Below are 14,271 nucleotides of genomic sequence, written 5' to 3' on the forward strand. Positions count from 1 at the left end.
CAACATGTCAGGAAAATACAATGGGCTACAGGCCCACCTGAAACAAAAAAACCCTCTCATAGAGTATGTGCCTTGCGCAGCGCATTCACTTAACTTAGTTGTGTTAACACCTCAGACGGCAGTAGCCCAGAGGCTGACGAGTATTTTTTTAACATGTTGCTGCAGTCACTGTACACATTTTGCTCTTCATCCACACACAGATGGGGGGAAAGTCTTTCGGAAGACAGATGTCAGACTGGCAGTAAAATCGCTGTCCAGTACTCGGTGGAGTGCTCGAGCAGAGTCAACCAAGGCACTGTGGAGAAATTACACCCACATTAGAGAGGCCTTCAGTGGTATATGCAATGATGATAATGAGAAAAGAGATACTCGAATTGAGGCGGCTGGACTATGTGCTAAATTGGACACCTTAGAGATGGTGTTCATGGCACATTTCTGGGACGTCATAGTTGACCTGTTCCACAGCGAGACCAGTTTGAGGCTTTTGAAAGGGCAGCCTTAAATGTGACAGGTGTCTCTCAGTCATATAAGCACGATCTTCAGCGAAAGGTGAAACGCAAAACATTTGCAGATGAGAGCTCAGAGCCAGGTGTGACACTTGCGGGGAGAAGATGAAAATAGAAACATCGTATGTGGTCATTGATAAGCTGTTTGAACATCGCTTGGACGCTTACAAGCGTTTGACCAGTCTCTTTGGAGTTCCGTTTATGTCAGATCAGGTGGCTAACAGTGATGTCATAGTGGAAAAAGTAAATGCACTCTCCGCTGCATATCCATCAGAACTGGACATGAACTTTGCCAAACGAACTGATCCAATTCAAGTCTTTCATGTCTGACTCTGAGGGTGAGAAGTGCCCAACTAAATTTCTTGAGCCGATGCAGGCACCAAGTCTGCAGTCAGTGTTCCCCAATGTTTTCGTGGCACTTCGGATTTTTCTAACTTTGCCAGTGACAAACTGCCAGGGTGAGCGGTCATTTTCCCTTTTAGGCAGAATAAAAAATTAGCTGCGGAGTAGCATGTGCCAAACACGTTTCAGCTCATTGCCAGGCATGTCAATAGAGTCACCTTGTCAGACAGCTAGATTTTGACGATCTAGTGGATGTTTTTACGAAGAGGATGATTTTGCGAAGAGGAAGAAAGACACCAATATAGGAAAGCGGGGGGGGGGGGGGGGTGCCTCCAAAAGACCTGTGCCCAGGGGCCTCACAGGACCATGATTTGGCCCTGGCTGGCAGTACCGCGGTCTCTTTGCGAGGCAGGGTATTGCACCTCGAACTCCATGGGGAAGGGAGTTTCACAATATTTGCGCAATCCACAAACCCTCACCCCCACAGCTCTGGATTACAGGGGTATGCATAACCCCCACCGCTCGGCACTTAAGCATAGGGTGGGGCAGTGCTTATCTCACTGCGTAGGTTTATCGCAGTTATACACAGTGGTAGTTCTCCTATATATTTCGGATTTGTGCCACAAGTTTTGCTCCATGAATTGGGAAGCTTCTGCAGGAAATGAAGCTTTCAACACGTGGAGAAAAATGTCGGAGATCATACTGAACAAAACGCAGTACAACCAGAAAAAAATATATTGCAGTAGCCATCTCTTGTTGACATCCCAGAGACGGTGGTGGAAAGTCCACATTCTTATGGTGGGGGCAAGTTATCCATAGGACAACCACAGGCTTCTAAAGCTAACGGTCTCCAAGATTATTGCCAGTAATAGGTAAAGAGTGAACACACACAAATCAGAGACATCTTATTGACTTCTAAGATAAGTGGGCCAGGGCAGGCCACTTTGCAGGAAGGAATGATGGCTGATGGGTAACATTAGTAACATGATGGCAGCCAAACCAGCCAGACAACCATAGTGGGGAGTTGGAGCAACGACACCAGTTCACGTGTAGTAGTCAGATGGAGCGTGGTAACGCAGTGGCGGATGGAGGATGTGAAGGGGAGGTCTTCATCCCAGGTGTGCATTGATAATGACTGCTGACGACAATAACCATAGCCAGCAACGCATATCATTCCGTGTGGCTTTTCCACGATTCTACATTGCAAGAGTGATAAGATTCTGTGCATTAGGCACCGTAAGTGTGCTTTGCACGCACGTGCAATATTCAACTGGATAAATACTATGGCAGCCTAGCCTTGGGAGACTCCAGTGAAGACCGTCCCTACGTGACAAAAGGTGTACGGAGCACCGGTGGTGTGAAACGGAGTTTAAGTCTGCCAACCGTAATGGGTGCAACAGCATGTGGATCGTAATGTCGGACACAATGCAACACGCGGAAAAACCCGGAAACACACACTGGAGGAGGGCGATATAAAGCACAACCGCGAAAACCTATGCACGAGTAAATGTGTCAAACAATTAATTTTAACATCACGTTAAGAGTTTTTGCAACAACAAAAAAAAGCGTAATTAAATTACAAACATAATTGATTTTGGCTTGAAAATAGCCTGACCCAACCTGAGCTTGCATGACATTTTCTCGATATTACGGTATTTACTTTTAAAATATAAAAGTAAAATATCGCAGTGAGTAGGTAGGGGGAAGGCAGGTGTGAGAGAGAGGCGCCAACCCTTTGGAGCCGTGCGGCTCACGCAGTATAGGGGGTGGGGGGGGGGAGACACAGACCGGTTCCACGCTGTTGAAACTGAAACGGTAAATGGGCCATACCTAGGACCGGAGAAGAGTCCACTTACAAACGGTCATGGAACCATAGCAAGAGACTCCCCTGGAGACAGCTGATTAAATCAAAGGGCGCAATAACCGATGACAAGTACATCGTTCGAGCACATTCACCGTCCGGTGAGTACACTAGGTTCATTCTTTGGCAGATGTATCGATCGAGCAAGAATTTAGATTACTGTGGCGCAAATAGGATCACTCGCTGGCGAGTGATCACTAAGTAACCGTCCTGAGATTCCCAACAGTAATCCTAAGCAAGAGGCTTAGTCCATCACCTTAATCTTTGAAGAGGATTAGTAGTCGACTTTCTGGAATTATAAAGTACAGCTCGAAGCGTTACACAAAAATGCATATCACAACTTGCTGATGGCCTCATTTAAAAAAGAATGCTTCTGGATCTAAATATTAGCCACATTTACTGGCAACTGCATGCAAGTATGTATTCTGTGATATATGCAAGGCATTGGTGATATAACTTCGTGGCTGGACAACTGAGGTCGTCCTAAAGAGTCTGGTCCCGGTTTATCGGAACATGGAATTTCCACCAATGGCACAAAATCACCAATATGGAATGATTATGGCACAACCGTTTGACACTTTTTCATCTTAGTTCGTCCAACTTTGTTGTATAATTATAGTCAGGGTATTTTAGTTTACTCCTTCAAATATAAACAGGTTATGTTTCTTGTTTCATTTAAATTATGGAAGGGGTATTTAAAATGATTCTTTTTTTTAATTACCTCTGCTTCAAAGCGTGTGGTGCAGACCTGGGATCAATTGCAATCACTATTTAAGCAGCGTCGTTAGGTGTAGCTACAATAACAATGTGATTGAATTTAATTACGCATGACACAATTAGAATAGTAATTGACCCCACGTCTGATGTGCTGCATAAGTTTGTGCACATTGAGACCTTTTTTCACTGTTGTGGAGAAGGCTGGAAATCTTTCTCTTTATAAATCCCATCAGCCTGGAAAAGGCCGAGGGCTTCTGTATGCGCAACGCACCATCGTCTTTGTGTGCAGTGAATATATTCCACAGACTCGTCAAGTCTTCGTCAAAAAATGACATCACGTGACATGCATCCTTGTTGGAAAGAGCACAGAAATCGCTACCGAGCCGCGACCACGGTGACCTCTCTTCCGTGCTTTTACTGACAAAAGTTCAGTCAGGCAAATGACACTTTGATAACGTGGCACGTGCATTTTGGCGTAAATTATTGGAGCTAGTTCTTTATATTAAAATATATTCAAAAAATTGTGCCAATGAAATGTTACGGATTAAAAAAAAATCATTCAATTATAAGTCGTAAAAAAATTAACATTCAGCGCATAATGATGCAAAAGTTGGTGTTGAAAGAATTTTTTTGGGAAAAATATCAAATTAAATATTAAACTGGGCCTAAAAATCAAATTTCCAACAAAATGACACCTGAAGCTCATCCCGACCCACCTTAACCCAGACAAATATATACACAAGGCATTTTTACACTTTGACATTTTGCGAAATGGTCCTGCAGAAAAGAAGGCAGAAAGATCGACCTGTTGGAGACAGAACTTTAGAAAATACTGCCGGTGATTGGAGATGGCGGAAAGGACAGAAAAATGGAAACACCTATATCTGGAGATTTCATTTTACAGTGCATCACTGTCAACCACTGGAAATTTGAAATCAGTTCACTAACAATTTTTACTCCACGCATGAACTGTTTCCCATTACACTGCAGCCAATCTTCCTGCCCCTTCTGCTCTGAAGAAGGGCCTGTACCCAAAACGTCAGCCCACTATTTTTTTTTTCCTGCGAAAAGGCAGCGATAATGCCAAAGGCGGTGACCTGATTTTGCGTGGGCTGGCAACGCCACCGTCAATGCACTCCCATATTTGTTCGACCGTTTTATTCATTTTTTGTTGACATGCAAGGAGGTTGTGCAAGGCTTCAGGTGTCAGGTGCAAAGGGGCTAACACTGGGACAATGGAGCCCAGTGAACGCGTTGGAGGTAATTTGGCAGCAGAACGACTGTTTCCAGGACCCTAATTAGCACATTTTGAAGGCAAAAACCCCCTGAGAGGCACTCAGACAACGACTAAACTGCCAAGGCATGCTAAACACATCAGAAGGGACAGAGAAGCACTTAACCACCGCGATGGCGAGCGTGCGTTACTATGCTGTATTTACCAAACAATACTCAGGAGGTGCGCGCTTCACGATGTGTAATCTAATTTTAAAAAAGTATAATTAAAACAGTTTAACAGAAATACAGTTTGCAATGCTCTATTTCGGAACTGTTCAAAAAGCACACGAATTATTTTAAACGGCGTGGCCCGTTTTGCGTAACGGCGCCGGATGATTTGCTTCCCACTCCACCCCACCCACCCCCTTGTACCGCGATGTTTAAACGCCTACGGGGGAATCTGCGCCGAAGATGTTTTCTACGCGACTGGCCGCTGCTATTCCATTCCGATTAACTCTCGAAAATATAATAAGCGGCGGATCACCCGACTCGCGGATTAACCGTGCACGCAATTAAACGAACGTAACCTCTTCTTGGTTCTTTCGGTAAAGTCACGTAGAATGGAAATAATAAAATAATAAAAACAAAACATTATTAAATAATTCTCACGACGTTTCGGCCACAACGCAAGCAGCCGTCCTCAGGTGAAGAACAGGTCTGTCGAGAAGACAGAGTCCGAAGACTCTTCAGACCCTGAGGACGGCTGCTTGCGTTGTGGCCGAAACGTCGTGAGAATTATTTTATTATTTTTTACTCGCACAGCTGCAAAAACTGTCGGCAAGTCACACTTATTATTTTATCATTTTAGGCAGCAACACTAAAAGATTGCACGTCATATGCCTTCATTCTACGTAGGTGAACAACAAATGAAAATGTTTTAGCTAATTTACATTTTTTTTTTTTTCAATCCGTGCTTTTGTTTTATCTGGGCCACCCCACCACGCCATTACCCTGGATAACAGACACAGCTCATTGCAAGTTCTGTACGGGAATTAATGCAAGCCCGTTATAGGCAGAAGCGCAATGTAAACTATTAATATCCATCAAATTTATTCAACAGAGATAGAATAAATATGCTTATAATAAAAAAAAATCATTAAAAGTTTTTTTTTCTATGAACTGGGATAAATTTAACAAGTTAAACTTTCCGCGACACGCGAATGCGCCCCGCCAAGTGGGCTCGCAACCTTTGCTCTGCTGCACGCTGCTGGCAGTTCCACTTCTGCTGGAAAGAGCAAAGTCAACATTTATGACCCAGAGACATCATCATTCACAGGCGTAGGTCACCGTGCGACAGTTTTCACATTACTGCAACCAAAATACGAGAAAAAAAACAAATAGGCAATTTCCTTTCATTTCATTTTTGATCCTACAGTTGCTAGCATTACACACTAGCATACTAGTTTTACGAAGACACACGAAATAATATTTCTCATTAGTTGTCTTTCGGATAATGTGCCAAGTAATTAACTGGGATGAAATCGGCACATTTAAATTGAATTTCAGAGTGGATTGTCTCACAGTAAGGGACTCTTCAATACAGACGGGCAAGTCTGGCCGGGTAATGGTGATCACTGATTGCCCAGAGTCCTCGCTGCCCTGGATAGTTCCCAAAGTAGGCTACTCACTTTAAGCTTTATCTGCCATTAGAACGAACAGATGATTTATCAGTTTAACACGTAGGCTTTCGCAACCAATATTGTTCATAATCAACGATTTTTTTTTGGGTTTAGATCGCGTTATTTATAAATGTGTCGTAACCCTCCACCACCCGACACGGCCAATCAGTAAAAAAGTGTCACGTTGACAAAAGACAAATAGTTCACTGCTTTAGTCCACCGGTGTGTTGAAGCGTGAAACCACAACATTTACAGTTTGAGTACGACGTTTCGCTGGTAATTGCATCCAGCATCATCGGGCAATTCGCCCCATTATAGACACCAATCTATCTCCTAAATGAAGATAATTTGGTGATGCTGCATTGACAGAAGTGCATAAGCAGAATTAACAGTAAAGTTCACAACATTCATCAATAACACTGCAGGCTTAAAAAGGAAAAATATATAATAGCCAACGTTCCGTGCAATTGCCCTTCTGCAGAGCACATAAAAAGGGGTCACTGCAGAAAATGTGCCTATTAGGTTTTTCCCATTAAGGCCACAATGTTATTGATGAATGTGTTGAGTTTTATTTTTGTATCTTTAACAATAGTATCCTTTGAAAAACAACTATAACTATAACCACAGGCACACCCATATATAAAATTTCAAAAGAAAAAAAATGTTTTAAGTGATATTCATGTATTGCCGTATTTATGCCATCACCAAGACAAAAGTCATTAATCTCGATTAACCATCCTTTGGAAAATAAATATTTCAACAAAATGAAACACCTTTCGTAAAGCCTGGTTTTGTTTCAGAACCTTATAATCTCATTAATCAGACTGGCATTTCAAAGGAAAGTCTTCAAAGGGGAAAAAACTGTAAAATTTCCCAAGTTCTATTTTTTTTAAATACGTTCGCTTAAAAGGTGTTCGCACGAAATATTATTGCAGCACGACGCAGTGATTCCCGCTCAAAGTGGCACCTTCTAAAACTGGGGGATTCACTCGTACCGACAACTGCAAATTCCCCCTTGAAACTGAAGACGCATCGAGCAGCCGCGTCTCAAAGATAACGAAGCAACAGAGCAGTTCTCGCGGATTCGAACGTCCACAGAGTGACAAAGGGAGCAGCGATCTTGGCAACAGCCGCTGTGCTAGAAATTTGCTATGCTTCGACTGGGCACTCGTAACAAAAAGGTGCAGTATGAGCAGATCAATGCACACAGGAGCAGGTGGAACGAAGGGACTGGCATGCAAGGAAGGAAACCAGCAGGGAGGCACAGGGGAGGTGGTCCCTACCTGCCGGCACGACGCGCCACGCAGAGCAGCACCACACGCGTTTGCGCCGGTCGGGGTCTCGCCAACCCGCATCCTTTCCTGGGCTCGAGCCCATGCATCCTCCCGAGCGGCCCACACGCGCGGCACTAGCAGAGCGCGGCGCCAGATGCGTTCACTCGTCCGCGCGCCGGCGCGGCCGCCAACGCCGACCGCCCGCTAAATCCCCTTGAGCGATCGCACCACCGTCATTCCCGGAAGTTTGACGAACATTGCGCGGGAGTGACTCTTCGGGGCACAACGAAAAGAAACACTTGAATAGCACCGTACGAATTGTGTAAACACGTTTCTAAAAGGTTTGCAATGAAAGCCAAACCTGTCAGCTATCAATAAACGACTGTTAAATTTTCCCGCATTATCACTCCCCCCCCTCCCCCGCCTTTGGACCGCGAAAACACCACAGGCGTTACGTTAGTCGGACAGATAGACAACAAGCTGGAACTGCTTGCGCTGCTCAACCCAGGAGCAAGAGCATTCGGAGAGGCGAGGCATGGCCACACGCAGAGGCACATGGGCCAATTACTTCAACGCAAATACACCACGAGGGACGTATGCCACAGCAGCGGCGGCAGCAGCAGCAGCAGCGAGTGTGGGAATTCCTGTCGCTTGAGGGAGATGAGGGGGGGGGGGCTTGCTTGCATGTGCGCTGCAAGCGCATGCATGCAAGGAGACGGCGCTTAGAAAAAGGCCAGGATGTACCTTGGAAGCTGCTCCGCCCGGACCGATAATCCAACCAGTGGAAGAATTACTACAAATCAATAAAGCCAGCGAGAATCAGATTATATGACGGGGGACAGCCTGCTGATTGCCTATATGCCCGGGAGAGAGAAAGGCTTTGCCGATGCTGTCCAGGGTTCTTAAGGCTCACACTGTACCGTGACCGGGCGTAATGCAACGGGGCGTTGAAAAAATAAATCGCATAATCGCGAGGCCCAGGGGATGGTTTTAACGGCAAGCGAAACTCTCACAAACGAGTGTATTAACTGGCTTCACCAAAAGACACGTCCACATCACAATGAAGTGCACCTGCTTAAAAACGGGGTGCTAACGCTTATGGTGAAATATCATTATTCGGCATTTATTACGTTCGTTCCTCCGCCGCTTATCCTGGTGAGGGTCACTGCGGCAACATGTTGAGTCGGGTGGTCCAGACGTCCCTTTCCCTGGCGACAGACTCTAGCTCTTCCTGGGGAATTCCCAGGCGTTCCCAGGCCAGCTGAGCGACATAGTCCCGCCAGCGTGTCCTGGGCCGGCCCCGGGGTCTTCGCACATGGGGAATAAGAAATTCCCCATAATAAAAAAAATCCCTTAAGAGCCTCTACAATTTAGCGTAAGCTGTGCATGCTGTATTAAACGTCCACAGTGCACTGCCATACAAAGCCTGTCGTCTCGCCACTGCAAGTGCTGTGTAACATCTCACCTGGAGCGGACTGACTTTACAAAGTTCTTAGTTGAAAATGCCTCGAGTTATCTCAAGTTGGTTAAGATCTTAGCAGAATTATCTCGCTGTTCAAATGCGTATTGGGACGGTGTTAATTTTCCACTGATAACCTCTGAACTTGGAGTGGACTTTCAACATTGCAGTAGCAGCAGCCAGTCTATCCACAGGAAAACCACTTTTGACTTCCCATTTTCACTCCAGAGGAAGGAGAGTGCTTAACCAACTCATATTTGCCGACAATAATCATTCATAACAACACCTGGAAATGAACAAAAAAACTAAAGGAAAACTTAATAATCAAAGCTGCAAAAATGGGGGTGCAGGAAATTCATATTGATTTAAAATGTTCTTCGCTTGAGACCCTGACATATTGCTCCACCATGATCCAAGTTCGCATTTACAAAAGTGTCCCCCTCTCTCATCCACCTCTGTAAAACCATTTTCATCTCGGTACGCCTTCGATAACTGCCCTAGGCAATTACACGTTCTGCCCTGCATTCTAGTTGTGCCCCTCCAACAAATATCTCCGCTCTTTAACAATAATCCGCCTGAGCCGATTCACGATAAGAGGGATAATTTTATTATTTAACGATGATTTATGCTCGCGCAATGTTTTTCGATTTCCCATGCGATTCAAGAGTTTCGCTGCATTGCTGGACTTTATCGGTTTTTCTTTTTCTCTTTTGTGACCCAGGTCACTGTTGCAAAATTCTCATCCCTGTTGTCTTGAATTCTTACCTGGTTAATCTGATAAACCCAAAACTTTCCGTACGTGACTTTTTGTTTTGCTCATATTTATCTAGGAGTGCAAACTTTTGTAACCTTTTCAATTAAGCTATTCTAACCTCTTCCAAAGTTCATTTCCACTGTAAGACGCATTATACCATTATGGAAATAATAACTGTATAAAGAAAACAAAGAAACCACCGTCGAAGTTGAATGTAATGAAATTTTAATGTGCCTCAATTTAAAATAAAATTTCTACTTAACTTTAAGCACCTTGCAGCACCATCCTCTCATTTTGGGACATGGGAGTAATTTCCGCTTCCATTGCCAAGTGCATTTAGTGGCAGAAAAGACTTTGAAAATGCACACTAAAAATGCATTCTAGATTAAATGACAAAAACACGAAAGCATATGTTCTGCTATCGTAAACCAATAATCAGATTTAAATATGTTCGTGAAGTAATAGTGTCTATCGCACCCTTTGTTGTAAGAACACAAAATGTAATACAATTTAAATGTGTTTTTTTAATTGTATAACACTAATCCTCCGATTAGCACGGTTGCCTACGTACGGTGCGGAAGAACTTCAACATCCATGCAACCACAGAGACCCATAGACACCCAGACCCATAGACACCCATAGATAAGCAGCACGGTTGGCTACGTACGGTGCAAAAGAAGTTCATAATCACTGTGGCAGGCAACCACAGCTCAGAAACTCCTGTTGTTCCATTCAACAAGGAGTAAAATTTAATGGAGCTTATATTCTTGGTTCTTTCGACGTGACTTTACCGAAAGAACCAAGAATATGAATCCCTGCAGTCACGAAAGCTTCAAATCAAAATTTAATGGAGCTTGTTAAGAGATATCAGCCAGTGAGACATTACCAGAAATGTTTCACTCAACCGCAACACAGCCTGCCAATTCCACCCCGCCAACGTGCCTATGTTAACGAGGTTAAAAAAATAGATCTTGTTGTTGCAAAAAATTGGTTGTGTCACACACATGTAGAAATGGTCCCGCAATCAGCTGAAAATGTTTAGCTTAAGTGAGAAACAAAATGATCTGTTGTGTTGGTACTGGCCATGACCAATGGATGGCACAACAGTTCAAGTTCATTTATTAGGTATAGCCCTGTGAGCCATTCGGCTCTTGAATCGGGTGCAACCGCAACAAACAAAAAAACAAAAACATGAACAAAAAACATCTTAAAGTGAATATGTGACTAAGTGCAAACAGAAAATCCAAGAAAAGACAGCAAAATATTGCAGTCGAAACAAAAGCGGGAGATGTCTTAAATCCAGGCGCGCCTACGTCCACCAAGCAGTACGAATGGGTGCACGACATTGAAGTCTATCAGCCGGTCGGGTGCGCTGGTATAAAAGTGTAAAAGTGTGGCGGTTAGCCCAGGTCATCCGCCCTGTCTGGCCAGCATGCAAGAGTAAGCCAAACACCTTCTAGAACGCCCCCTCTACTTGAGGCCCGTCCATCGGCACCGATGCGAGCAAGAAATCGCATGGCTGCAGTTTTACCTTTAAACTGAGAAACAAGGGCAAATGTAGCACGCGATGGCTCAGGCCTGCCCGCTGGTGCTTTACGATAGCTGCGACAGAACCCTAATGAGATTTGCGTGTGTTGTGATGTGTGTTTGTTTCGTGCATTCCGAACAGCGCACTTGTTACTAAAATTCCACTGGAATCACTAAATTCTTGACTTTAAGAATTGGTAAATGATTACTGGTTCAACGACTGTTTAACAAACCTAATTCTAACCAATAAATTATACGCAGTTGGGATGCAATTATTCAGTGTCACGTTTCAGTCAATTGACGGTGATACAATTAGTTAATGTACTGATGGATAAATATATAATATATTCTTACTCGTACTATTCAAGGCTTTTAGTATTTTATCCGATAAACTGATGCTTTCACGTAATGTTCTGTATCATGTAGTCTAAACAGATACGATCACACGTTCTTCTTCTGCTTAAGTACCACAACAATTCAACACGTTCATCGATAACACTGCTTTAAAGGAAAGTACATAAACAAGGGGACATTTATGGAAAATGGCCCTTTCTTCATAGCGATGAAATAGAGAGGCCAGAGAATTAGTGCTTTTCATTCCCGTCCACACATCGTCACAGATAATGATGGTAACCGTTAAAGTGCTGACATGCCCCCTCTACTGGCTATACATCTACATTATTTACCCCCCCCCCCCACACACAAACCCCCCACCCCCCCGTGCCTACCAATGAAAGAATCTGCATCCCTGGCTCATAATTCTTTGATTATATTTGCAATACTTGTTCTCGCTTGCATTTCTTTTTATCGCACATATCAACCATCCACTCCTCAAACCGATTTGATGTTCAAAGGACGGTAAATTATGCTCAATAATTTGACGAATCGTCGCAATCAAAGGGACGTGCGCACGGTTCACGTATCAATCGTTTTGTTTACGTTGTGATTAATTATAACGGCAGCCTCCAGCAGCTCTGCAGGAATTCATACTCTTAGTTATTTCGGTAAAGTCACGTAGGTAAAAAATGAAATAAAAATTAATAAAAATAAAACAATAAAATCACGACGTTTCGGAGGCAACACAAGCCTCCGTCATCAGGTGGGACCATCACAGCCAGATTTGCTGCATCAAATCTGGCACGAAAGCTTCAAATCTAGAATTAAAGCTCTGCAGGGGTCACAAGAACGGATTCGTGACCCACCCAGTACGAAACGAAAAGCACAGATTCGTACACAATCCAATGCACGTATCGTAAAGCTTACAGAATCCACATTATCGGATGGATGAGAACACAGCGTGGCAATAATGCTCGTGTACTTTTGCTGTGTGCTACCGGATGGGACTCTTGCCTACAACATCAGAGAACCCAGCAACATTTTATAAGGCCACTGCTGATAAGACTCAAAAGAGTCAAAATCGAACTGGAGAGCACCCCTGTCTGAAGAAAACGCCTGTTGAAAACAATGGTTTAGAAAGCCGAAAGGAAGACGAAAGGACATGTTATTGTGTTTCATGTGGCAAATCGGACCCTTGGCAAGGCTTTCATCTTCTTTATTCTTTTGGTAAAGTCACGTAGAAGGGAAATAATAAAATAATAAAAAGAAATTCTCATGACGTTTCGGCCACAACGCAAGCGGTCGTCCTCAGGTGAAGAAACAGAACTTTTGGAAAAGACAGCGCTCCAATGAACACTGCTAAGCTTGGCAGCGTATTTAAGCTGGGTGAGAGGAGCAGAGCGCCTTGACAAAGGAGTTTACATGTCAACAGAGGAATTTAGCATAGAAGTAGCTATGATAATGTGAGAGATTAGCATGATGTTAAAATGAGAAATTAGCCTTGCAAGGCTAATTTTATCACCACCAATGCAGGAGTGAGGTTTAGCAGAAAACAGAGCACAGCAAGTTATAGCCTGTGACAAGCTAATACTTATTTATATTCATATACCATTACCATATAATTGTCTGTTTGTATCTTTGGCACATTCAGGATATAAATGTTCACGAAAGCAATTCTCTCCATTGTTCTTGCAACTTGTAAGACAGAGGGCCAAGCGTCTCGCGCGAACGATTTATATTGTTTGATGAGAGCGAGTGATAGTGGTGGTTTATTTATATTTCACCTGTTACGCGTGGGTAGTAAGAGGCCAAACAAGAAATAAGTGCAGCGATTTGCAATCCCCCACCCGGACCGATCATGCTGCATATTTCAAAGAACAATAACACGACCGTGCACAATATGCATATTCCTTCGTTAGCATATGAACACGCACATCATTTACATATGAATGTGGGCGATAAGACAGAGCTGAAAGCAGCCGAGTGGGAGGGTTACAAGGGCTGGAATCTGACAACTGAGTTAGGGTTGGACAAAAGTGGTTCTGCAGAAAAGAGGCCTTTCAAGCATGCTCAAACCGCGCGGTCACAGACGCTAATACGACCCTACCTAAATGAACGTTGCTTTTTTATATTCTTACATGCGCATTTAAACAATTAAACATTATCGCGTACTTAAACTGCACGGCACACCGAGTAAAGTCAAGAGACCATCCTGAATAACTTCGGCTGGCTGTTGTAGACAATAACGCAGACACTTGCGAGCTACTTGAAGGCGCTCTCGATATATGCTGCAACACGCCTGATTAACAAACGTACAGAGCGCAGATCAGTCACACGTACATATGTCCATTTAAGCTTATTCATGGAACACACCCAAAAATGACTCATTAAGTACGTGTTAGGAAACGAGAGTGAATTTTGTTCGGAACAAACTCACAAGTGTTAATGTAATTCGCAAGGAAGTAATTACGATGCGATTATGATAATTGTGTATGTACGTGTTTATACAAGCAAGCAAGTATCAATTGCGATGTGTGTAGCTGGAGAGAGAAAAAGACAAGCAGCCTGATTCATGCCCTGCAGAAATCACTTTTTCCAACA

The 14,271-nt window shown here is 43.6% G+C and overlaps 1 protein-coding gene across 3 annotated transcripts in view; it reads right to left on the reverse strand.

The window, feature by feature from the left end:
* Positions 1–14,271, reverse strand: part of USP32 (ubiquitin specific peptidase 32) — an 80,804-nt gene that overhangs the window by 49,954 nt on the left and 16,579 nt on the right. The window contains exon 1 of one of the 3 annotated variants that reach the window (XM_078873819.1): positions 7,604–7,854. The exons of the other annotated variants lie outside the window; for them this stretch is intronic. Within the exon in view, the coding sequence (XP_078729945.1) occupies positions 7,604–7,697 (94 nt within the window). The 5' untranslated portion in view covers positions 7,698–7,854. Of the gene's footprint in view, positions 1–7,603; positions 7,855–14,271 lie in introns of those variants that run through there. 3 annotated transcript variants of the gene reach the window in all.

Source organism: Lampetra fluviatilis, chromosome 37 (assembly GCF_964198595.1).
Source record: "Lampetra fluviatilis chromosome 37, kcLamFluv1.1, whole genome shotgun sequence".
NCBI lineage: Eukaryota > Metazoa > Chordata > Hyperoartia > Petromyzontiformes > Petromyzontidae > Lampetra > Lampetra fluviatilis.